The sequence below is a fragment of the Ictalurus furcatus genome, chromosome 15 (genome assembly GCF_023375685.1).
Source record: "Ictalurus furcatus strain D&B chromosome 15, Billie_1.0, whole genome shotgun sequence".
Taxonomy (NCBI): Eukaryota; Metazoa; Chordata; class Actinopteri; order Siluriformes; family Ictaluridae; genus Ictalurus; species Ictalurus furcatus.
The window spans coordinates 20,175,846-20,202,676 of record NC_071269.1 but is presented as its reverse complement, the minus strand read 5'-3'; the positions used below and the strand labels follow the sequence as shown (position 1 = coordinate 20,202,676).

The 26,831-nt window shown below is 38.6% G+C and overlaps 2 protein-coding genes across 4 annotated transcripts; one reads left to right on the top strand and one right to left on the bottom strand.

Annotated features, from left to right (window-relative positions):
* Positions 1-2,671: 2,671 nt before the first annotated feature.
* On the bottom strand, positions 2,672-10,437 carry ptges3a (prostaglandin E synthase 3a (cytosolic)). The gene is made up of 8 exons (XM_053643867.1): positions 10,237-10,437; positions 8,171-8,284; positions 7,985-8,054; positions 7,501-7,599; positions 7,307-7,396; positions 7,167-7,223; positions 6,331-6,358; positions 2,672-6,188 (listed from the first exon to the last, which is right to left on the bottom strand). Coding segments are annotated over exons 1-8 (480 nt in total). The 5' UTR covers positions 10,239-10,437; the 3' UTR covers positions 2,672-6,168.
* A 4,273-nt stretch (positions 10,438-14,710) lies between these two features.
* dtx3 (deltex E3 ubiquitin ligase 3) lies at positions 14,711-22,081 on the top strand. Of its 3 annotated transcripts, XM_053644046.1 has the most exons (5): positions 14,711-15,689; positions 15,868-15,914; positions 17,439-18,235; positions 18,365-18,582; positions 20,313-22,081. In XM_053644046.1, exons 1-5 carry the CDS (start codon positions 15,613-15,615, stop codon positions 20,386-20,388), a joined length of 1,215 nt encoding a protein of 404 aa, XP_053500021.1. In that variant the 5' UTR covers positions 14,711-15,612; the 3' UTR covers positions 20,389-22,081. The 3 variants fall into 3 exon arrangements, with proteins under 3 accessions (XP_053500021.1, XP_053500023.1, XP_053500022.1); XM_053644048.1 differs by lacking the exon at positions 15,868-15,914 and having other exon boundaries at positions 15,617-15,689; XM_053644047.1 differs by lacking the exons at positions 14,711-15,689; positions 15,868-15,914 and adding an exon at positions 16,032-16,317.
* Positions 22,082-26,831: the final 4,750 nt, after the last annotated feature.

The following is a 26,831-nucleotide window of genomic DNA, read 5'->3' as shown; positions in this document are numbered from 1 at the left end:
AACTCCACATTACCACTGGGAAATCTTTGGCTAACTACCAACTCTACAATCACAATGCTAAGCACAAGACTTCACTTATAACGGGTAAAATGTGAAAATGTTGCACTGTGCAAGTGCCAAAAAAAAAACCCAGGTTTTATATTTCACAATCCCTCAATTATGATTTTTGTGAAATATTTTGCTGGACCTTATGGTTAAGACATTACAACAATTAAACTCATAGAACTTGGTGGCCATTCCAGATGTCTTCAAAGGAAATGAAGACATTTCCTTTTAACAATTAAACAATTAAACTCATAGAACTTGGTGGCCATTCCAGATGTCTTCAAAGGAAATGAGTAATGGATGATGGAACATGCTGACCACATCACCTGGTCCACAAATCACTATGCAGAAATGTCGACAGTGAACTCATCTAAATCTAGCTCCACCAGGTTTACATTACAGACAATTTAAAAATAGAAATGCCTGCACAAAAATGTTTACAAATGCAGCTGAAAATTTTATACCTTATGTCACTTTTTCTACTGGGTCACCTTTGGCCTACAATATGGCTATTGCCATAACAGACCCTTCCATGCACAACTCCAACTTTTGCCTGGATTTCTTTGCTATCTGATTGCATGAGCATATCTAAGGGGTGACCAAAGCCTCCCTAGAGTGAACCATTAAGACATTTAGATTAGTGAACCATTAAGACATTTATATCAATGTCATATGATATGAAACTGAATGTTTTTGTTAAACCTCACATGCAAAGGTTCACATACTTTTGCCACTCACAGACATGCAATATTGGATAATTTTTCTCAATAAATAAATGACCAAGTGTAATATGTTTGTCTCATTTGTTTAATTAGGTTCTCGTTGTCTACTTTTAGGACTTGTCTGAAAATATGATGAGGTTTTAGGCCATATTTATGCAGAAAATTCTAAAGGGTTCACAAACTTTCAAGCACCAACGTAGGTGAGCCACAATATGTCATTTTCTATTGATGCAGATTAGTACTTGGCCGTGCCCTAGACTGATAAAGCAGTGAAGTGATTGTGTCTATCATGGCAACCCCATTATAAAATGTTTGGCCACGCCCCTGCCTAAGTGCAGTCTATAGTTTCACTGTAGTTACATAATAATATGCTTAAGCTGAATAATAAGCCAAATAATAAGATGAATAGTGGAGGTTAATGGGTTAAACTTTTCCATGTTTCTGCCTTCATCACAGAAGGGTTCTCTCTAGTGGGTAGATCGTACAGGAAACGTCTCTCATCTCCAACTGGTGAGTTAGAAACTCGGAGCATTCTGTGAGAAAATAACGTTTCGACTCCCTCTGGTGGTTGTTCTGTTCTGTCAGCGCCAAGAAAAGGCCTTCCCTGCTGAAAAAACAATTGAGACCATCACAGAATTTCGAATCGTTTTCACTACAAATACCATTACAAAGCCTCGGCTAACCATTAAAACTACCATTACTGGATCTTAATGGTATCCACTAGAGATAACATGCCACCAATAGAAGGCAACAAATTACCAGTAGAGACCCACAGGGACCATTACAATTTCTGTTAAATCCAATACAATTCCCATTACAACCATTACAAATTCTGTGAGGGTGTCTATAAAAAAGATTTCCGTAGGGGTCTTGCTACTGTTTCTACAGTTTACGGCAATACCCTCAGAACAGCTTGAAAAAGACAATATTTGAACCAACAACATATTGGGCTTCACAGACCTTTTCTTCATTATCACAAGCAACACGATGCAAGTTAAAAACGTTCAAAAGTTTCAGAAGTAAATATTCTCTAATAACTTGTCAGCTTTTGGATTTCCTCAGTTTCTCCTCTGAATTATGTGTCAGATAACGCTCAGTTAAAACACTGCCAATGTGAATGAAATCCAAAGAGCTCGAGGTCATTTTGATGGATTCACAAAGAGGAAATATTCATGCCTCATTTTTCCACTAACTTGGCTTATCGTGTGTATTCAGGCATGCAGTAAGGTGATTGCTTCTGTTCCGCCACATGATAATGACTTGCTTTTTCATCTTAAGTGGAATTTGTGCATGATGAAACTATGTTTGAGTGTGTAATTGTTGTTCTTGAGAAAAGCTTCATCATGTAGTTAAATGCATGACTCAAGTGAAAAATCAAGTTTACAGAACTTTCGATTGAACCCAAATGGTGTCTTATCCAACATATAAGACCATGCCTAAGAGTCCTAGGCTAGGACATCACATGACTTTCTGTAATCTATGCAGAGAGAAACATTCACTGCATCACTGAACATGCGAATTTAGTGTTATAATGCAATCAAAGTGCTCAAAATATCTACATCGGTAGTTTTAAACCTGATTTGTGCCTTAACCAGAAGGTGTGTTTTGTTTTTTAATTAAATATGAACCATACCACAGAAACACTGAACACAGAAAAACTAACACTGTCAGCATGGAGTGTGAATTCTGGCTCTGACAGTTTCTCAACCTCAGCTACATCAAGTTCTTAATTGCTCTCAAATAGTGACGGGTGTGGGACTATAGTTATTATTTTTGTTTATAAATGCCTGTCGTACTTTCTAATGAATTTTGTTCATTATATCAAATATAAAGAAACTAGCCTAATTTAAACCATTGCAACCTGACCAGGTGTTTTCTAAGGGTGCTATAAATGCATCCTTATGTTCTATTTTTTTTTTTTTTGTCCTTTGAGCATTTCTGTCCACTCTCTTGCACCTGCATGAAAGTGAAAGTCGTTACATCTTTGTAGTGTCAAGCAGTATCTCCATCTCAATGCATTCCTCTCGTCTAAAAAAGAAGCCATGCAAAAAAAAAAAAGAAGAAGAAAAACACTACCTCTTACTCTGCCACTATCTGTATTCGCATTCATTTAGTTATGAAAGTATTCATACTTGATTACCTTCAAAATTAAAAATGAAGTAAAAATCTAAACTTGAGACCTGAGTCAGCTCAGTGATTCATTCATACTGAGAAAGTCAGCAAGACACTGCATGTTGGACTTGCATGTCTGGCTTTTTGGCGAGGCATTTCATTTTAGGCATGTGTATACTGGTAAACCCTATATATGCAGCCTTTCTGTTAACAGTGAGGGTAATAGTTTAAATTAAACACTGTTACCATAACCTAATCAGAGTCCTATATAATCACATGCTGATAAAATGTGCACCAGGTTTCAGCATTTCAGAGCCACCTTTGGCCTTTTGAACAAGGCCTTTCTGCATCAACTGCTTAGTTATACATTTAAATTGGATTCTGCGTCATCAATTTGCTGGAATTTAGCTTAAAGCTAGATAGTCACAAGAGGTGGAGCTTTTTGCGTTGGACGTTGGTGGACCACCATATTTGTTTCGTCTCCCATTTACAGAGCACACGGTACACAAACTGGAGTTTTCCTTTCAATATCTGCCAAGAAGGAAAAGTCCATTTGTGATGTGATTCTGTTGCTAATTTGTAGGTGGGTGCTGTATTTTCATTATTCGTGTGAGAAGTTTGCAGTTGTGAGCCATTCTGATGTCACAGGGCCGTTGCTAGCAGTTACACTGGGGAAGAAGAAAACAAATTTTAACACTATCAAAGATAAGTAACATTCAAGTTTCACTGTTAATGTTTAAAAATTTAAAGGCAGGAGTTTCTTTTCTTACTTACCATTTTCCAGTGACACCCAAGATCACATGATGGTGTTGACTGCAAGATTAGCATGAAAGTTGAAGCTTTGGAACCTGTGTTTTGGCAGAGGGTACAGATGAGGTGATGCAGCTGGACAGACTAATGCGCTGCTGCATTGCTGCGGGAAACAATCTGACCTCCGTCTAGGAAAAAACAAAACACCCCCCCCCCCCCCCGCTAACAAAAGGTGAACACCTAGGTTCCATGTTTGATTTATTTCAGTATTTAAAAATAAACGAGCTTTGTTAACAGAATTCTGACCTGGAGCACAAGAAAAGTTAAAAGATGGGGTAGAAGATAGGATTTTTTTCCCGACAATAATAATAATAATAATAATAATAAAAAACAACTTTATGTACATTTCATGTACATTGCATTATATTATATTAGGGACACCTCAGTATTTATTAACCAAGAAAAATAAGCCAAATATATGCTTTAAGCACGAGTTTTAACAATTCCTTGACAACGAATAATTTTCCAAGTTTAAATATCGAGATGGTAAGGAACTTGAGACACAAATTTTTTTGTACTTCACGTAGATCATAAACCATTGAAATCGTTTAAGAAATGTAAACGTTATTGTGGTTTTTATCCAGAAAATCCACAGCTCCCCCGTTTACTTCTGTTTTGTTTATAGAGCAGTCTTGCCCGGATCAATATGGCAGACACAGTGGCATATCGCAGCAATGGGCCAAAGTGGCATCTATATACAAGTCTATGTACTGGGCTACTTGCACGAATACTTCTGCTTCAGGCTCATCCTCTATAATGACAATGATGCTATTAATACCTGGTGTCTACAGGATTTTCTGAAACCGAATAACGTTCATCATATACGTAATAAAGCCTCTTTTAGTAAGGTGGAGAAAGGTGTTAGACTACATGCTTAGTCATACATAAACTACTTTGAAGGTAAGAAAATAACAATTAATAAAAACAAAAACACAGGCTAACATTAGCCCAACATTGGCTAACTTTATTGTAAGACTCCTTTATTTAAAAAAGAAAAAAAAAAAGAAGAAAAAATTAGACGTTGCTGTCTTACTGAATGTAAACACAGTGCTACTGGAAACGTGAGTTTCGTGTTATTTCAAAACGGGAATACGTCATAGCCCTGAGTGCAAGCAGCCCATTCCCAATGTCATCACTATCAGCAGGTAGGCAGACAGCATTATGGGTAACATAGGAAACCCTTAAATTAGAAAAAGAAAAAAGACCAACATGCCTGACTCGTAATTTCATTACAAAGTTAATCTTTGCCAACACTAAAGTCACATGTTCATTATAAAGATTAACATGCAAGTCGTTGAGGGTGGATTTTTCCTTTAATTGACAGCTGCCAGAATGTGAGAATTATCCTCACCTTTAAGCTGCACTGGATAAAGGTGCCAATAAATGTGAACAGTAAAATTTGACTTACATGGGTTACTCAACACGTGTGAAACAATTGTTTAGAGACAGTTTATTAAAAATATGTAGACAAAACCCCACTGCGTTTAACAAACTTAAGTTCCTCAACCTGTGGTGGCAGGTTAGCACAATAAACATTTTTAGTCACACTTGCATTGATATTAGGAGTGCAATCACAATTTGGTCAGCTATTGATAAGTTACCCTTTTGTTCTGTACAGCGGTGAAGCTTACATTAGATCACTTCACATAAATGGAAGATATCAGTGCTCAAATGCCTGCTACACGTTCAAGTGTGACAAAGGATTACTAACTTGAAATTATTTGGGAAAGCCATGTGTACAGACAGGACTATGCACTTTGAACATATTTCATTTACACATCAACCTATTTCATGGAAAAAAAAAATATCTAGAGTGCCAACAAAACATGTCTCCCAGTAAAACGCAACAGGCAACTTCCATTTTGAATGTAGCTGTATTTAAATCCAGTAAATGTTTTGGCTAGTATTTGCAGTTGGAAAAAAAAGCAGACGTCTAAGAAGAATGCTTCACTCCCACACACACACACACAAACTGAGACTTGAATTAACATAAAAATTGAAATAAGATTTCTGTCAACCAGGAATTGGGTAATGGGGTCTAATGTGGATGGGGAAACTGTAATTTTCCAATCACTGGGAATTACAATGTGCATATGCAATATAATGATTCCTCACTGACACTGGGGAAAGGCGATCTCTCTCTCTCTCGCTGTGTGTGTGCACCATCCTCTCCCACAGCCACTGTTAAGTAAATGGACGATAACTAGAATCCACAAAACATCATGGAGAACTTTGTCCATGCAGAATAAAAAGGTAAAGAAAGCAGTGTTGATGACTTGAAGACAGCCATTAACACAATGGTATGTATACTCTGGTGGGAAACTCAGAGCCTGGAAAACAGCTTCAATTTAGGTATTTTGTTGTGTTGATCTGTGTTTTTTAATTAAATGTTCACCCCCCACAACTACCCTTTTTTTTTTTGTCAAATATCAGTTAAACAACGATCCTTGTTTTCTGCCACAGCATGTCCTTTGCAGCTTCACTCAAGATCTGGCATCTCTGTAAATAATTTAGGGACATTATGGTTAATCATATCATATTACACAGACCAACACATACATTATCCACAGAGTGTGACAGACTTATGCACATGTTTTTATGGTATTAGATTATTGCTGATGTGGGGGAAAAAAACACTTACTTTCGTCGTCGCTATCTGCAGATTCTTCCTGCAATTTCAAACAAAGTCATATTTATCAAAGATATATTTGAATTGTCATTTGGTTTTTTGGCTGCTCGTAAAAATGAGAACAGAAGTACTGCATAAAAGTAGCTAATGGAAATTTTTGTAGCGAGTTTACAACAAAAACAAATTAATAAAACCCATTCAAAGTGTATTAGATTAAACAGAGATACATAAAAATTCAACCAAAAATACTGTTAACCAAGACTTCTTTATTCATTCTTTATTGTTCGTTTCTTTTGTATTATTTTTGTTATTACTACTAAACATTTTCTACTCCTAAATAATATTTTATTCACTTTATTATTTCTGACACTGCCATTTATACAATTTGGACAAATAAATAAGGAAATAAATGAATTAAATAAAAACCACAATGCAATTAAACTGCTATGAGAATGGTTAACACAAACCCCACTTCATTACACTTCTAAAACAAGATTACCATGAGCACTGTATTATTCCATTCATTAATCATATTTCCCAGCACTACTCGAGCTGTATTGCAAATGCATGTTTATGATGACTTGTGCAATGAAAACAACTTTATCTTGATTACCATCCTTTTAGTCTTCCCAAAGTATAAATAAAAAAAAAAACCAATAATAATTAATGCAAGTCCAATTTATTCTTTTTTTTTTTTTTTTATTTTTTTTTTTAAGAAATCAACATTTGACTTCCTGTCCAGCGTGGACTGAATTTTTGGACAGGATTGATATTTTTATTTTAGTGCATCAGTGTTAATATGACTACACAGTGAAGTGTTCGGTCACGTGATGAGAAAGTGGTCTTACATCATCTGCACCATCCATTTCAGGCAGATCATCTTCCCCTCCCATGTTGTTCATCATCTGCAGAAACAAACAGTAAAACATTCAGTGCCATTTTATTTCGGTAAAACATTTCTTAGCATAGAAATAGCAGTTACACTTACCTCTGAGAATCGGTCATAGCTGGACAACTCTTCATCTGAATCATCTTCCCAGTCTTTCCAGTTATTGAAGTCAACGCTGAGCCAATTGAACTACATTTAAAAAAAAAAAAAAAAAAAAAGGGATTCAGCATCTCTTGACCACCAAATCATTTTCATGCTTGATTTGTTCAAGCAATAAAGAAACAAAATCCCACCTTTGCTTTGTCTTTTGTTAACCTTGGCCACGACTTGCCAGGTTCTGCTTTTCGTAGACAGCAGTACACAGACCTGTCTGTACGTTTGTGTTTTGAATCCTGCAAAAAACACACAAGGAACTCATTTCTTATACCATACCTGCAAAAAAAAAACCCCAAAAGAAAACCTCACAGAATTTGTAATGGATTTAACGGGAATTGTATTGGTTTTAATGGAAACTGTAATGGTCTCTGAGAGTCTCCTGGTAATTTGTTACCTTCTATTTGTGGCACGTTATGTCCAGTGGATAACATTAAGGATCAATATTGGTAATGGTTTTAATGGTTTGTAATGGTGTTTGTAGTGAAGACCATTAGAAATTCTGTGATGGTTTCTATTGTTTTCTTCAGCAGGGATATAGCAGAGCTGTGCCAGTGTTTTAAGGGTTAGTCACCAGCTCCAGCCCCCCGGCCAAAAAAACCCAAAAACTGCTAATATACTTACATTTGGGTCGATGGCCTCAAATAGTTCTACTTCATTATGATATTTGATGCTATCGACTCCCCCTACACAACTAAACGGGAAAAATGACAAATATATAAAAGTTAGAATGAGAAAGGACACTGGCATCTACACAAGCAAACAGACAAGCAGTCCATTTCATTTACATGTTGGCATTTCACAACATACCTGAAGTTAAGCTTTGATTTGTTGAATTTCACCTCAACATCTTTGCTGTCTTCTACACAGAATTCAATAAAGACAGAGTCCCGTCTGTCGTACCACTTAGCAGTTGATGGCTGCCTGTTGAATAAAGAAATAAGTATTTAGACCATATCCATGAAACAGAACAAAGGTAATACAACATGCAAAGTGTACCTTGGGACTAAACTGCACATGCAGATAGATCGATCTAGATCTAAACTAAGGATGCAACAATCAAATGTAACATTTTTCAAGCCACACCACCACATGTATGCCATGGATAATTAAGGATATCCACATATTAAAACTTACAAACAAAAACTGGATGTGATGCACAATTTTTTCAATACTATTATATAGGATAATCATTTAGTCAGTGCTCTTCAAGCAAGCTTGGGTAATTGTGATTTCCAGGTGCCGTTGGCAAAGATTAGTTTACTCTCAGCTTACCACCACTGCTTTTCTGCCCAATGAACAAAAGCTTTACTAGTACTTTTTCCCCTGTGCTATATAATCCTCGGCCAAATTTTTGTTGTTGTTTTGGTTAATTCAATAATGTGTCATATGAAACCAAACGAACCAACAGCATAAATTTGCTCTGATTCAGTCACCAGCGTGAAAGTACCACTTGAGATCCAAGTATCAGAGCCACAGTGGCCACATTCTAGGCACTGGGCCAGTCAACATCACATTTGCTTTAATACATCAGGGGATCTATTTGGAAAATACCAAATTTGAACTGATACAGATCCAGAATTTTCAGCTAGTACCAACAATCAGATTTAAATATGACTAACTGTACCGTTTATTAGTTTCCGTGGATTGGCACACAGGTCCACGAGTAGTGCTTAATGCTTTCCCTGCTCGAACACACCTACTTTACCTGAACAATGGCTGATTAGTTCAATTAGGTGTGTCAAAGCAAAGAAAACACTCAAATGTGCAGGACACAGTGTACTCCTGTGTCCTGAGGAACCTGTGACCTAGGATAACCTGGAGACAAGACTTCATCCAGTCCCGGTGCGAGTTTCATCCTGTTAACATCAGGATCTCCCCCAGACAGAGCTTGTACTTAGATGTCGCGTGACCCTGATGGCCAGGGGATAGCGGACGTTACCGTGACAACCCTAGCCACATTCAGGCACCTGTCTACAGCACTGCTAGCACAGTAGCTAGCAACCAAACACCGCCATGTGCAGATAAAAAAAAAAAAAAACTCCTCACAAATAAAGTCCTGTTAACCTAGATACACGAATTATCATCCTCCTTCGCCGATAACGTCGTTTCTGACGCCGCACGTTACCTCAAGGTCGCCTGTTTAAATAAATGGAGCTCGCATTAAGCCGATTTGAGATGAGCTAGCGTCATCTAGCGCTGCTCCGATACTGCAACATCACGCTTTCACGACAAAACTGCCTAGCTAACAATAGAGCTAACACACAGCAAACGATCAATAAAACCCGCCATGATCAGCAGGAGTCTGTGGAAAGCTTTATAAAAGTATAGACAGACACATGCAGCAGGTTTGGAGAGCCATGCAGAAAGATTATTAAGAGGGGAAAAACAAAGCCTGGTAAATCTAATTCAGTATCGTGCAGTGGGCGTTAGCTAGCATATTTTCTCGTATTTTCCATGTGGCTCAGAGACTACCAATGCAGTACGAAGAAGAGCTACTATTTTAAAATAAAATAGTAAATGCCACATGAGTTAGTACAGTTTGCTATATAGCTAGCTAACTAGCTAGCTCAGGCGCTAAGCAGAGGCCACACATTTCTAAAAACGTTTAGCCATCTGAATTAGCTAGCATGCATTAGCAAGCGAGCATTACTTGAAGCAAAATGCTCTCCCCGGCCTCTCCCGCTTTAAATATATTTTGTCCCTTCAAGTATTGTCGTGGTGTTTCATATACACTTGAATGTAAATGAATGTTGGTGTTCTGTTCTACCGTTTTGAACCGAAAGCTCGGTTGACATTCTTTGCTAGCTGGCTAATTATGCGCGAGCTACCCAGCTAACAAGTTAGCACATCTCGTTCGCTAGGAGAAAACTTACATGTCGGGATCAGCTTTCAGCAAAATTACACTTTTTTTAATATATATCTATATTTAAAAAAACAACAGCCTTGAGGTCGGATCTGATACACACACACACAAAAATAAACGGCTAGCAACAGTAATCGGACGCTAGTGCAAATCTCCTGCTGACTCCTCGCGTGTCTCTCCGCCGTGGCTCTGTGCGCGCGCTATGACGCAGCTCGCACTTTCTGGCGTCTTCTACGGCGCGTTCAGGAGGCGTGCGCGCGCACACTGAGCTTGCTACGTCGCCATAGTAACACAACCGCTGCTCTTCCACAGTGATGGCGGAAGAGTTGTGTGAGGTCTCAGATCAGCTTGCAGCGTGTCCCAGCAGGTTAACACGACCGATAACGACAATAGTATCACACAATAACAAGTGATACCGATACCAAAACAATACTATGGTCAAATAAATACATATATAAAAGTTTTTATTTGTCTGTCATCTAACATTACACTGTTTTATTTTTATTGTTTTGGAACATGGGCAGTATGGTGGCACAACAGGTAGAGTTGCTGCCTCACAGCTCCAGGGTCCTCAGCTTGAACCTGCACTTGCTAAACTGGCTTATACCTGTACCTATGCTAGGTTAGCACGTTCGCCTCACACCACCAGGGTTGGGGGTTCAATTCCCGCTGCTGTTCTGTGTGTGTGGAGTTTGCATGTTCTCCCTGTGCTGCAGGGTTTCCTCCAGGTACTCCACTTTCCTCCCCCAGTCCAAAGACATGCATGGTAAGCTGATTGGCATGTCCAAAGTGTCTGTAGTGTATGAATGGGTGTGTGAATGTGTATGTGAGTGTGCCCTGTGATGGATTGGCCCTGATGGATCGACTTGTGCTCCCTGGGATAGGCTCCAGGTTCCCCGTGACCCTGTAATATAAGCGGTATAGAATAGGATGGATGGATGGTCTCCCTGTGTCTGTGTGAGTTTCATCTGGGTTCACTGGTTTCCTCCCAGCTGGTAGGTATATTGTCTACACTAATGATGCTTTCATGGTGCCTTGTAAGTGACTATGTTTACATGCACGTCAAATTCCGTTTAAGGTCTATATTCATTGTTGTTAAGTTGTTGTTAAGGTTAAGTATGATGGAGTTGCCATTCCTAAATACCTAGCCTACCACTGAGCGTCTGTTAACACCCACAATTCCTTGCAGACTGAGCATGCACATATATCTCCTTTCAGTGGATTTTCTGAATAAGGTGTTTACATGCAACAAATTTCCAATTAAAACAGGTGTATTCCAGGGGTGGGAATCAGAAATTCTTAATCTGGTAATTTGCAAACTGTAACAATGTTATTTCCCACCTTGGGATGTTCGACTTCGGCGGGGGGGTTTATGGATGATATATATATATATATATATATACACACACACACACACAGAGCTGTACAGTGTATATAGGAATGCACATAGTACAGTGTATAGTGTGCAACATTGTGATAACAAATCTGACCCAAATCAATTTAATCAGAGGAATCATTATTTAAAAATAAATCTGAATGAATGATATTTTTAAAAAGTGATGCACTTTAGTTGTTATACATTCAGTGCTAGTTGAGCCACAAAATGCAAGCTAAACAAAGAAAAACAAAGAAAGCCTTCACTATGAATTAGATATGTTAGAGACTGAAGCTTCATTTCCTGGAGCGCCATGTGTATCATATTTGATACATGATTTTCTGAGACCACTACGTCGTCAACATGATCAATACTTTCCTCAGAAACCTGTTGTGTGCAATCTGACACATGTCTTCTGCCCTCTAGTGGACCAACCGGCCATTGCAGGCAGTAGTAGGCCTTTAAAGGCCATATAAAAATGTCTGCTTTCATGTAACGACTCATGTAAGTTTTTGGCAAGGAAATCTTTGCTAATTTCGAAAAAGTTACGGCCAGAATAACATTTATATTGTTAGTAATATTTCAATATGTATATTTACTCTATTGAAGCAACTTATAATTACTTAACATTTTGTACCTTATTTTATAGTAAAATCGTGTTGAAAGTGTGTGTATCAAATATGATACAGCAGGTATATAAGGTAATAAATCCCTCAATTTGTACTGCATTGTTATTGTATTGCATTTCATGATGCAATCTGTCTGATGCATACCACAATGCCAAATACACAGTTTTGTGTATTAGTCATTAGTTTTTTTTGTGTGTATTTTCGATGGCAAAGAAGTACAGTATTCAAAAAGAAATACAACCCCAGTTCCAAAAATGTTGGGACACTGTAAAATGTAAATAAAAACAGAATGCAGTTATTTGCAAATCTCATAAAACCATATGTTATTCACAATAGAACATAGAACGCATATCAAATGTTTTAACGGAGTAAATGTACCATTTTAAGAAAAAAATAAGGTAATTTTAAATTTGATGGCCGTAACACGTCTCAAAAAAGTTGGGATGAGCTCAATAAAAAGCTGGAAAAGTAAGTGTTACTAAAAAGAAACAGCTGGAGGTTAATGGGCAACAGGTCAGTAACATGATTGGGTATAAAAAAGACTATCTTAGAGAGGCAGAACCTTTCAGAATTAAAGATGGGCAGAGGATCACCAATCTACAATTTGTGAACAATTTCAGAATAATGTTCCTCAACGTATAATTGCAAAGACTATGAATATCTCATCATCTAGAGTACATAATATCATCAAAAGATTCAGAGAATCTGGAGAAATTGCTGTGCATGTAAACTAGTGGTAAACTAGTGGACATAAACTGGTGGACAAGGGTAAGAATCAATATTGCATGCCCGTGATCTTCGGGCCCTTAAGCGGCACTGCATTAAAAACAGGCATGATTCTGTAATGGGGGTTTCCTCCGGGTACTCCGGTTTCCTACCCCAGTCCAAAGACATGCATGGTAGGCTGATTGGCATGTCTAAAGTGTCCATAGTGTATGAATGGGTGTGTGAATTTGTGTGTGATTGTGTGCCCTGCGATGGACTGGCACCCTGTCCAGGGTGTACCCCGCCTTGTGCCCGATGCTCCCTGGGATAGGCTCCAGGTTTCCCCGTGACCCTGAAAAGGAGTAAGCGGTTGAAGATGGATGGATGGATGGATGGATGGATGGATTCTGTAATGGAAGTCACTGCATGGGCTCAGAAACACCTCCAGAACTCACTGTCTGTGAACACAGTTCGCCGTGCCATCCACAAATGCTGGTTAAAGCTCTCTCATGCAAAGAAGCAGCCATATGTGAACATGATCCAGAAATGCCAGTCTTCTTTGGGCCAATGCTCATTTAAAATGGACTGAGGCAAAGTGGAAAACTGTTCTGTGGTCAGACGAATCGAAATTTGAAATTCTTTTTGGAAACCATGGACGCTGTGTCCTCTAAACTAAAGAGGACTAAAGAGGAAAGGGACATTTTCCTCTTTGGACTTTGGGCTTTTTATCAGCACTCAGTTCAAAAGCCTGCATCTCTGCTGGTATGGGGGTTCATTAGTGCTAGAGATCGACCCATGGTGATTTTTTTTTTGTTATAACCAATACTGATATTTGCATGTTTATGTGCCCGATAACAGATATGCAGAACCAATATTTATTTATTGTTTTACTTCTCTTTTTGACACAATGATAACATCACTGAACTGAACAAACAGTTTCTCCTCCTTGGATATTAAACAAAACAAAAAACCTGTTATTTATACACCAATAAATAGAGGTGTCTGAAAGAGTGCAAAAAAAAAAAAAGTGCACTGTTACTAAAAAGTGTCTTTTTAAAATAAACGGTATGAGGTACCTATGATAAGGTAAACAGTTTATGTGACTGTGAGTTTGTCTCTATTTCTTAGCACCAAGCTGCTTAAACTACATTTCAAGCATTTATGTATTTCTCATTTGTACATTAATGGCTGTTATGTTAAATAAAATGTATTAACTAAAGCAAAGCAAGTATATTTTATCTGTGCACACCTTTGTTAACTCGTCTTTCCTCAGATTTAGTGCTGCAATAGCGCTCCTGCGCGCAATTCTCAAAACGCCCACAAGATGACGCCATTTATCGTGTTTCCGATATTAGAAAATGGAAAAATTCTTAAATATCGGGAAAAATGTCGGTGAAACCGATAATCAGTCGATCACTAATTAGTGTCTATGGAATGGGCAGCTTGCACCATCAATGCTGAAAGGTATATACACGTTTTAGAGCAGCATATGCTTCCATCCAGATTCCATCGCATCTTTACTTCTAAGAGACTCTGTCTCTCCAAGATACTCTTTTTACACCCAATCATGTTACTGACTTGTTGCCAATTAACCTAATTAGTTGCAAAATGTTCCTCCAGCTGTTTCTTTTTAGTAACACTTACTTTTCCAGCCTTTTGTTGCCCTCGTCCCAACTTTTTTGAGACGTGCTGCGGCCATCAGATAAAAAATTACCTAATTTTTCCTTAAAATGGTACATTTACTCAGTTTAAACATTTGATATGTTTTCTATGTTCTATTGTGAATAGCAGCTGGGTTTGTGAAATTTGCAAATCATAACGTTCTGTTTTTATTTACATTTTACACAATGTCCCAATTTTTTTTTTTTGAATTAGAGTTGTAAAAAGGTTCCTGGGTTGTTGTTGTTTTTTAAAGAACTAAACCAACTGAAATGTTTCAAATGCAATGAACAATGTCTGTTTGTGTTTCTAAAATAAACATTGCCGTGATCAATACATTGACATAGTTGCCTGATATATCAAATATGATACAAAAATAATCATAAGTAAATTATATTATTATAATTTTTTTGGATTTTGTAAAAAAGAGTCCAATAAACACTTCAATTTTATAAAATGTGAATTGTCTGCCTATTATTTGATGTGTCAGGCTTCACAGGGTTAATTTAGTGAATACAGTTAGAGGGCTCGTGCATGTATCCAACCCCAAAATCCGACACACTTATTGAAAAGCTGCCATTCAAAATGGCGCCGTGCAGTGCCCAGAGACTCTTGCTGGACTTTAATCCGCTACGATCCGAGTGACGAACTTCCTGCTTCCCTTCTCACGGGGTCCTGGAAACTAGATCAAGATGACACCCTCTTCATGTTACCGGTTACTTATGGCAAGCGGAAAATAGATTAATACTAGGCTAATAATAATAATAATAATAATAATAATAATAAACACGGTTATCCTGATAAAGTCGGACATGATTTCCTCGGTGTGCACGGATGGGACTCGGAAGAAACCCGAGAGAGAACTGAACACCAAAACACAGCGCGCGTGCGTTAATGTGGACTGTGGACGTTGCACGGCTTGACGTGTGCTTTAACCAAACAAATGCATCGGTGATACGGTCATGATCCCGTGTAATTCCCGTGTTCTAAAGGTAACCCCAATGCAACGCTTGTCTTTATGCTTCCATCGGACCTTAACCGTTTTCCGGGTGCTGTAGATTACCAATATACCGAGCTCTTCCGGCAGCACAGGAGGTGAGATTAAAGACAATGCACGCCTTCTTTTCTTTTTTTTTTTTTTTAATTCTTTTGTTCAACATTGTGACATGAAAAACGGAAAGTTGCAACACGTCTCTTTTGTCCTTTGATCCTACATAGCCTATCTGATGTGTCAATAAAAAGTCATCTTGTTTTTATATCTTTTCTGTAATAGGGTGATATCCAAACCTGCCGTTAAGGGCGAATTTATGGGATCACAAGGTAAAAGAGTTTCCCCATGTAACTCATTGATTGTTGTAGTAATAATAATAATAATAATAATAATAATAATAGTAAACACTGTTGTTTGATGCCGGCTGTTTGCAGTTGATTGAGCGGAGGAGGAGGCGGGGAAAGGAGCGCGAGCTCTTTGTTTATCCGGTGTTTTTGTGCTGTTCAGGAACAGCTGATTCGGTTCTGCGCCGCGAGCGCCTGTTGATATTTGACGTCTTCTGATGAACTCCCCTCGCAGCGCGCACACACACACACACACACACACACACACACACACACAAAAGCAGAGTTGAGAAGTCTAGAATATTCCGTGAAGAGATTAGGTGTGCTGATAGCCTACAACATCGGAAAGAAGGACTCGTTAACTGTCTCGTTTAACTCGAGAAGAAAGGTAACGTCGTGCGCTACTTTTATGTTTTTTCCCCCTCCTCGAGCGCGGTTCAAGAGTATGCATGTATGTGTTTTGGTGTAGCGACAACCTGAATTGTTCAAAAGTAATCTACCAAGTTGTAGAAATGTGAATATGTCTGAGTTCAGATTAGTTTGCATTTAGGCCCGACTTTTCTTTTTTTTTCTTTTTTTTTGCTGACGCAATTCGTGCATGTAGTTCCGAGAAATGTCTCGAGCTCTGATTCAAAGCTGAAAATAATGTCAGCTTGATGGAATAAACATCCTTGTTTTCATGTTCAGTTCAGGGGGATCTGCTCTGTGGGTTCCAGTTTCTCGGTAACATGACAAGCTGTGTTTTCTCGAGTGCAGTTAGGAATAGATTGCACATGCGATCTTCTGCTTGGAGGGTTTAAAAATAGGCTACCAAGTTGTAGGAATATGAATCTAGATTGACATTAGTTTACATTTAGGCTGAATTTTTACTGATGCAATTTGTACATGTAGTGCTGAAGAATGTCTGCCAAAAAATAAATCAGTATGGAAATAATGGCACCTTGATAGAATAAGCATGGTTAGCTACCTGGTTTCCTTAGTAGAGGTACATTTAGTGTGAAGAGATTTGATGGAGCCATGCTGCATTTGTTTTGTTAATATAAACACATTAGGTACGGTTACATGCAACCAAAGAATCCGTTAGTAATCGGATTGATGGCTAAATCGGATCGAAAAGCCTTCATGTAAACATCTCGATCGATCCGATGGAGCTCGATCCTAATGAAATATCGATCGGATTGAAAGGGGTGGTGTAGATTTGAAATGATCAGGTAAATATGGAAAAAAAAAATAGCCATGTAAACGTTTGAATCTGACTATTTTCTCAATCAGATAAAATATATATATATCTTGCGCCGTGCAGTAGTATGAGTTTTGTTCTAAATATATGTAATGCACATGTAAATGCATATTTGAATCGGATTTCAATGTTTAAGGTACATATAAACTGTACTTTCATAATCTGCAATTGGATTCGAATTCATTCAGATCAATGAAAATGGGTTCATGTAAACATACCTAGTGAGGATTGTTTTGGGTTTGTCCTCTCACCTTGATTTCTGTGCCTAGTTTCATCTGATGAGATGAGTGTGCGCACAGGCCAGGGCAGTGATGAGGTACTGGTGTCTCAGGCTGTGTGGGATTACCTGGCAGCAGCCGGGAGGCCGTGGCTGCTTGACTTTGAGGATAAACAGGGACTGAGCGCTGGCATCGTGCGCCGTGGTGAGCGTGGAGGCTGCTGTGCTGTAAGACTTTCCCCGGTGGAGGGCAGGACCAGCTTGATGGAAGGCCCAGTCTCACCTGCCACACGCAAAGCCTTTATAGACCTGTGCCGCTGTGCCCGCAAGGAGATGACCAAACAGGAAGCTGCTCCAAAGAGGAAGCGCTCTCTGTTACCCTGTATTGGGGTGGTGGAAACGGACGCTGAGGGCAGTTTGCTTCCTCCTCCTCCTCCACAGCCACGTCGATCCCAGAGGCAGCAGCAAAGGTGCAGGAAAAGCGCTGAGATGGACTCCTGCACCGTTTTGCCCATGTTGCACGAAGCCACAGCAAAGACGGATTGTGATTCAGGAGCAGGCCGTTCAAGCGAAGACGACAGCGCCATCTGCTCCATCTGCATGGGAGAGATGGTGGAGAAGACTACTTTGGAGAAGTGCAGCCATTCGTTCTGCCGTTCTTGCCTGGAACAGGCATTCCAGGTGAAGAAGGCTTGTCCTGTGTGCAGGCTCGTTTATGGCCAGCTCATTGGGAATCAGCCAGGAAATGGTAGCATGATGGTGGAAAGAGACCCAGATCTGGAGTTGCCTGGGCATGAGGGCTATGGCTGCATTTGCATTATCTATAGTTTCCCACCAGGGTTCCAATCAGTAAGTATTTCGACTTTACTGTGATTTGCTGTCTTATTCTGCCATTTGACTGAACTGAATAGCAATCATCACAATGCAGTCTTCCTTTTAGTTTGTGTATATTTTTTTTATTGTATTCTATTTTTCCAGCAAGAGCACCCGAACCCTGGGGTGCGGTATCCAGGCACAGATCGTGTGGCCTACCTACCGGACAGCCCCGAGGGTAACCGTGTGTTGCGACTGTTGCGGCGGGCTTTTGAACAGCGGCTCATTTTCACTATAGGAACCTCCATGACCACAGGCATGCATAATGTCATCACATGGAACGATATCCACCACAAGACCTCTATATGGGGTGGACCACGATGGTATGCCATCCTATATGAATGTATTGTTGATAAAACCAGATTTGCTGTGGTAATCCCTGTTTCATAGTCATGTGAGATAGCCACAGATATATTGATCTCCTTCAAGCATAGTGAGGCTCATCAAGAGTACAGCGTTACTTGATTAGAAGCAGGGGCATGCTTAAGGCTCCGGTATACTTCGTTTTTTCACGTGAACGCTAGCGTATACGCATAGTCGTAATGCGTCTGTGAAATTTGCGTCACGCGTACTGTACGCTGTTCCTAGCATACCTATAAAAAGTGAAGCATACATCCTACTTTAATGCACATTAGTTCTGACCAGTACTGTCTTTACCCTCCCTGTTTAGGAGTATAATGGGTAGTAGTGCACTGTAAACATGCTAGGACAAAACTAAGATAAAAATGAACATGGATAATTATTGTAACTGTCCGAAATTGGAACCTTTTCTGAAAAGAGGTGGTCTTCCTTGCCTGTATTATTTTGCCCATACAAGCGTATGCTATATATGGAAAGCTAATCACTATCTTAAGGCTGTAGGACTATGGTGTAGTTGCTAATCTTATGGAAGGTGTGGAAGAGAAATCGGACACAATTCAGTTCCACGATTACAGCCTAAGAAAGTTAAGAATTTTTGAGAGATTTGAACCCAGTAAGAACCAACTTTGGACATCACCAAAGATGTCCATTACTGACCTGACCAATAAAAGGCATTGTCATTGGTCTACTTTTGGGGTCGGTCTTGCTCTGTCCTGATTTGGCCCTTAAACATACGTCTTTTTTTGGTTTGTATTATGTTTGTCTTCCACATATTTCCCAAAAGATGTTATAAAAATGTTCCCTTTGACCAAAATCCAGATGACCAAATAAAGGTTGGCCTTTTAAAATATCTTTGTACTCTGTAGGAATAATTTAATAACTGATGACAGCTTGATTCAGGGTGCCAAGATCTTTGGTTTAGCCATAGCACGTATGAGTCTTGACCTCTTGCAACACCAAAATGGGAGCCACCGGAAAGCTAACGCTTTTCTGACTGAATGTGAATGATGTGGGGCATGAAAGATGTACATTTGCCATGGTAAAAAATGGAGTAACCATCACACTAGACTTTTGCCTTGTTGTTTTCTTACGAATGCATGCTGCACAGCTGAAAAAAAGCCATCTCGCTAGGGTTTTTGTGATAAAACTCTGTTTTTCTTTCTGCCTACTAGGATTTTCTTGCTAGCAATGATGGCACCTCTATTTATTTGATTCTGTTTAACCAGTAATTACTTTGCTTGGTCGATTCTGGTGTAGTTTATTATACTCCCAAAAAAAACATTGGTTAGCCAGCCAAAAAAAGGTAACAATTCAATTCAACTTTGTCATCATACATATACAGGGGTGTACAATATAACAAAATGTTATACTACTAAATGTGATCAGGTGCTATTTAGTTGTAAGTGTCATTTATTGGCTATCTAAAAAAAAAAACAGACACACCCAGACCTTAAAATCCTACAATTTGCTCAGGTTCTTGATTTATAATCCTGTGTGTAATTGCTTATGTGGAGGAAAAGCTTACATCCACACAGACTATGGATATGATGCTATATTACGATACAGTTATGTGCACATGTCGTTGAAGGAAGGGGGGTTATATAGAGGTATAGAGGGCAAAGCTGGCAAGATTAGCAAACATCATTTACAGCAGCTTTAAATCAAAATTCTATATCTGTTCTTTCTTTTACAGCTTTGGTTACCCAGATCCTACATACCTCGTGCGGGTGACAGAGGAGTTGCGGGAGAAAGGAATAACGGCTGATTGATCCTTTGGTACTCAGCACTTTGGGACAATTAGCGACCTGGCAGGTGGACCACATTGACCCCAGACTATCCAGTGATTCACTGTGTTAATGTAAATCACAGCCATTCTGCAGTACCGGTTTGGTCAGGCGGCTGAGATTGTGTTGATTTTGTTTCTTTTTGTTTGAACAAAAAGTGATTGCAATAAATGACACTTTATAATTGAGTGCAGTGCATTCCACACTTTTATTAGCTTCAGAGATGGCACTTTGGAAAAGTTAAGAGTGAAATCAAAAGCTCTGTGGTTTGCTGAACTTTGAGATGGAGTGGTGACTAACTTCTTTCAGCTGTAGTAGGGAAGTAAACTGTTTTCATGTTCTAGGCAAATGGCTTTCTCTTGTTTGCTCTCTGTTTCTTCTGTCCAGAAGGTTTTCTGTGACTTGTTCTTGTTTTGCCATTGTCTGGACCAAGAAAGCAAACCCTAGCTATACACATACTGGGTCATTTTTTCATAAGCAGCACTACAAGGCACTTTGCAGTTATGTATGTATGTATGTATGTTAATTGTTACAGATTGGAGCTGATTTCTGGGCTTTTTCCAGATACGCAGCATTTTGCGGATGTAGAGACCAGTTTAGCGGCAACAATCTGATGTCAGTCCCTATATGCCCCCGTTTTTGCTTCCTCTTATCTCATCCAGAAAGATCTTATGTTTCAAGATATATATATAAAAAAACCTTTTGTCTTGTTTTTATTATTATTAATTCATCTGTCATTTGTGTTCTGGTTAGTGTTTGGAAAACCCAAGTCGAGAATTGCTGCTGTGATTAGATCAGCTTTAAAAAAACCCACAAAAACAAATGAAAAGTGGAAGGTTTCTTTTGCATGTCTGTTGTTGACTTGAATGTGAAAACTTCTATATGATGTCATGGGGAAAAAAGACCTGTAGACTAATCCCAAATCAAATGTAAGGCACAATCGGATTCTTCACCATGGAAGAATCACACTTCAGCCTCAAATCCAGCAAACAGCAAGCGCTGGATGTATTTCATGTCAGTAGGCTTTCTTCATTTATAGTGACGCACTACCAGTGTGATTCTATGTCCATGTGATTAGTTAAAGTTTATCCCAATAGTATAATGGAAAAATATGCAGTAGCATTTTTTTTTCTCATTCAGTCTGTTTTTGTACTGTTAACTAAAGAACTCAGCATGTTCTGATAAGTGATAAAGACTTCTCTGTACGAGGTGGTCACTGGTTATAGCCAGAAACCTGAAGCACGTTCTCTCAGTAAGTCGAGAACATTATAGTACCTGTCCGATTTGATTCATCGTTACAGACTTGAAATCTTTTCTGCTATATAAAGAAATGTGAGGATTATGGCTCTGAAAGGGTTTATTAACTATAACATCATGAAATGCAAAGAAGCTCCACTGAATATCTGTAAAGCTGTTTCAAATGTTTCTTTTTGTTTGATCTCCCTCCTCGTTTTCTGTTAAGGGACCAACACATTTTGGATGACATAGTGACACCGATCATGCAAAATTCTATGCAGTTCATGTTAGATGAGGAAGAAATAAACCTCTTAAAGATAATCGATTGTTATTCAAAGTTCATGATTTGCCTTTATGACTGTGTTGATTTGTACGCGACAGACCTGTCTGCTACAATATGTGCTTTATGTTTTCATACTTGAATAAAGAGTTCTGTTCAGTTGCTCTGCAGCCTGAGAGTTTTTATTGCTTGCTTAAGGAGTCTTTGCACAAACACTGCTTAGTAAAATTTTGACAGGAAGTGAAAGCTATCGCTGCATAATTGGTTGATCTGCAGATCTGCTCTCTCTTGTGAAGTCACTAAGACAGCAGTAGTCCAGCCAGGCAGTTAAAGAATATTAAAGAAAAGAGCATAATTTAGGGATATTTGATTATAAATATGGATAATGTTCAGAACAGGAAGAGATCCATACGCAATCATTTAGACTGCACTGATGAAAAGAAGAGCAGTTTTTCCAGAAGTATGAATTCTATCTATGAGACATTTGTACTATCCTGTACAATTATACCACGCTGGCCTTTAGGCATAGGCTAACATTTGTCAGCCATTTATGTATTAAAATGTATAGAATATTGACTCTCTTCCTTGACATGAATTTGCTATGACGTTTGTGTGAGAAATTTCAGTAGAAACCTCAGGACACTCTCTTTAGTGATTATGTTCTCTCTATAGTGGTTATACTATTAATGATCAACGGGATGTGGCTTCAGATTCCAGACATTCCATGAAAGCAAGTCAGAGAGCCACTGTAGCCACTAAGCCTGTAATCAATGCCTCTGAACCCACAGCTGATGAGTTTTGTTCTTGAATTGCTTTTGTATTCAGGGGTCTGATAGGACATCCAGTAGAATATGATGTGTAAGGCAACAAATAAATGACTCAATTACAAGATTTATTTTAACCCAGGGGTTCCCAAAATTGAGGTCGCAACCACATGTGGGGATTTTAAAATGGGGTTGTGAGAGAAACTGTCAGTCTCCTCTGTGGTCTTATTCATTTGGTTTAGAAATGAATATTAAAAAATATCACTCTATCGGGACAGACTTTGTGTGCTACTATTTGAAAATGTTATGGGGAGTCATTACAACCACTAGTTCCTCGATAACATCAATTCACTGAAACCACAGTAGTCAATAAAACAAAAACAAACATATTACCTAAATGTTTTCAGCATATGATTTTAGAAGTCCTAAATTATAAATAATTAAAAAATACAAATAAAATAATGTTCTTTTGGGGCCAATTGTCCAAAAAGGGGAACCCTTGTTTTAACTGAAGAAATAGGTTGGTGATTTTTTATAGCTATTGGTTCTGAATCATTTAATATGTACTACAGTATATATACACTGCATTCAGTTTATAATGCCCTGCATTGGACTGGCGTTCCATCCTGGGATTTTCCCAGCTCAGGCCCAGTGTTCCCGGGATAGGCTCCAGGATATTCCGCAACCCTGACCTGAATAAAGCAGTTACTGAAAGTCAAATTCTTGCTAATGGAAAATATTGCGAATGCAATATTGCGAATATGGCGAATGACGTTTTCTGGCAAAACATTGCAGTTTTCACATGAAAACATGGCATTCATTTGATTTCCTCAGGTAAAAACATCTACTGTTTAGTATGTAATACTTGAGTAGGTTTAAAAGTAGCAACTTTTTTTTAACTTTCATTAAGTACATGTTTTGGCTGGATTCTTCAACTTTTACTCGAATTAGACTTTGTATACTTTCACTTAAGTATAATTTCTCAGTCCTTTGTCCACCCCTGTACAGAAAAACAAAGAAGACCAATTAAATTTGAAGAAGACCAATTAAATTTGTAGACATGAGACATTTAGGTTCTATGTTCTATGTATTTCACATTTAAAGAAAATAAATCATATCCATCCAATGTCTACATTTCCTTTTCTGACTGTAATAAGCACAATAAAGTGCTGTTAAAGAAAAATAATCAATGACAGGGTGGTGTAATGTGGCCCGACGTGATGAAGTGCACGAATTACTGTTGCCGCATTGAAGATGATTATTTTCCCATAAAAGCACATCCCAAATTATTCCTCCATACTACAGAAATTTGCCAATGTTTACAAATTTTTATTTATCTATTTATAGTTGCATTGAATGCTGTAGAATGTCCACAAAACAAGTTAGTATATGTTATCAGTTATGTTACAAAAGCTATAAGCACTCATCCCCTCGTCAGTCTCATATTTTTCTCTTGTAGTTAATAAGACAAAAAAAATTATCAAGAAACTGCAAATATAAAAGTGAGGACTTTCCCAAAGCCTTAACCACTAAGCCACCAGTGCACCACTGCTAAGCCACAACTTGTACAGTATGTCCACCTTTTGCATATATAACTGCCTGTAATGTCTTTCATATTCTCTGATCAGCTTTTAAATCCTTCCAGCTGTAAGACATATCTCTGACATATAATGACAACACTTGAAATGGCATACCCTGCCTTTGGTAAATCTGCTCTGCAATCCAAGATGGTAGTGGAAGAACAATATTTTAGTTTTTTCACCGAACGTGACTGAAAAAAACTGCTTATTTGAAAAATGCATAACAAAGCAGAGTAGTTTCTGCTCAGTGTATTTGTTATTCTAAAAGCATCCCACTTTAAAATGGGCTTCTGATGTGATCTTAAGGCTCACACAATTGATATATGCAGCTATGCAGCTACATTGATGTCTGCATTATGTCTTGCATTTTTAGTTGCTTGATAAATACCAAGAATTTTTTTTTGAATGCCTTGAAAAAAAATATTTACCCGCAACATACCACAGTCTATATGAATGCTTGTCATTGAGCATTTGCGAGTGCCTACAACATTATTCAGCTTAGAAGTGAAATTACTCTATATTCAGACTTCAATGGTGAGTTCACAAGGGCTGGAATCAACACTATTGCCTATCTAAGTCCAGACATTAAACAGCCAGGAAAAAGGAAACACTAGTTTTTGAAATGAAGGCCTTGAAATCAAGATACTCTTTTGCTGCATTTAAATTGCATTGCTGATGAACACATTGCTGCATTTGGTATCGCCACTAGAGTGTGGAAGAGAGTGGTTGGAGCTGTGTGCATGATGAAAAAGTGTGATGCTGTTGCCAACAGCGCCGCTCCTCTACCCATATGTTTGGAACATTTGAAACTATTAGACTATTAGAAACGCCAGCATTAGTCTGGGAGATGAATCACGGGGGTGTGTGGAGTAATGGCTGCTATTTACCAGCTGCATCTTGAGTTTTATCCCACTTTTGGCATGCATTTATTGAAATTAGTACCTCGTCCTGATCCCGTGTACTGTAGATTCAAATGCTGACCAGATGAATGCAGCAGTATTCCATGATACTGAGATGTGTGCATGTGTGCGTGTGTGTGTGTGTGTAGTGTAAGAGTGGTTGTCCAGACCAAGTCCAGATGTTAAAGGTCTCAGGATGGACTATGCTGGATATCTGCAAAGATGAGCTGGACTCAAGGGCAATAGCAGAGTGTGAAAGCTTCCTTGGACATCTGCTGTTTTATCACTGTGCATCGTGGCCCATCTGGGTATCTCTCCTGATTGTACTCATCCTGCTTCATGTCTCTCTCTCTCTCTCTCTCTCTCTCTCTCTCTCTCTTTTCCCAATGTGGAAAAGGAACTGGGGTTTGTGAAGGAAGAAAATATATTCCAGTAATCAGTGGTGCTAGATGGATCTTTAATATCATTATACGGACATTAATTTTGCCACAAGAACAAATACAATATTCTACCAATTCAGTCTTGTCTTACATATTTAGATGTCATCCCTTGTCTAAAAACTTGGACATGCCAGTGCTCACAGGTACATAATACTAAACAATGGGACTGTATGTTTTATTGAAGCTCTAGCTATTTCAAGAAATCCATATATAATACAAATGCAATGGCCTATCTACTATCATCACCAAATGTGTAAAAAACAAAAAAAACAAAAAAAGGAAACAGTCCTAAATGCTGATGCAACGTGTGTGTGCATAAAAAAAATTGCACAGCTTTTGATTCAGTCATTGCTTGGCATGCATGTTTCCCCAGGAAACCGCCCTCATGTCATTATCCAGCTGGCTATACGAGAGGACTTGAGCAGGGAGCTGTTGAAATGCAGCCAGAATGCAAATACGGGTTTGATTGTTCTAAGCATCTCCGTGCATGTGTTTAGAATTAAACAGCAGATTTTGTTTCAATCTAAATGAGCAGCTAGATCATGCAGATCAGAAAAGAAAAGAATAGAAAATATTGATCTGTATCTGTAAGGTGAGTTTACTTGCACCTTCTTACATTAAGCTTGTTATATTTAAAGGCATTCTTATGAGTCCTTTGATGGAAATTGAAAATATTTTTAGCCCAAACTAGATTTAAGTCCTCCAGCACAGACGTGCTGGCTCGCTCCATGCCTTCCTTGGCATCTCCCTGTGGCTGTCTGTCTCTGTCACACTCTGAGCCAGTTGTGCAGAAGATTTCAACAGTGTTTTATGAGTGTGACATTGACATTTGTGGGCTATTGCACTGAGATGCCGGTTTCTGCAGGGCTACCTTGTGCACCCTCCCCATTGCGCTATTTAATTACATGATCTGAGCTCCAGCAGCCCTGGAATAGTGCCTCCTGCCACCATCTCTCTATCTCTTACGTTGTAGATCCTCTCCTAGCTATCTCACCCCTTGCTAAATCTGAAAACACATTCTGGATTCGAAATGAACTTTGTAGCTCATCAATATTAACTTAAAGTTTACATACACTTAAGAGAAAATGAAGAGAACAAAGCAATTTAATTTATATCAACAATATATTTATGTGCCCGGTTTCAGATGTTACTTCAGCATCCCAAGTAAAAAAAAAAGGTCAAATAGTGTGTAAGACATGCATAGTAAAGAGCTGATGATATATTTTCCA

Coding starts and splice junctions, on each gene's coding strand:
- ptges3a (XM_053643867.1), bottom strand. Junction 7,397..7,500: donor TAACAAAAGACAAAGCAAAG/GTGGGATTTTGT, acceptor TTTTAAATGTAG/TTCAATTGGCTCAGCGTTGA. Junction 6,359..7,166: donor AAATGGATGGTGCAGATGAT/GTAAGACCACTT, acceptor TTGAAATTGCAG/GAAGAATCTGCAGATAGCGA.
- dtx3 (XM_053644046.1), top strand. CDS start 15,613: ATGCTTCCATCGGACCTTAACCGTTTTCCGGGTGCTGTAGATTACCAA. Junction 18,236..18,364: donor TCCCACCAGGGTTCCAATCA/GTAAGTATTTCG, acceptor CTATTTTTCCAG/CAAGAGCACCCGAACCCTGG. Junction 18,583..20,312: donor ATATGGGGTGGACCACGATG/GTATGCCATCCT, acceptor TTTCTTTTACAG/CTTTGGTTACCCAGATCCTA.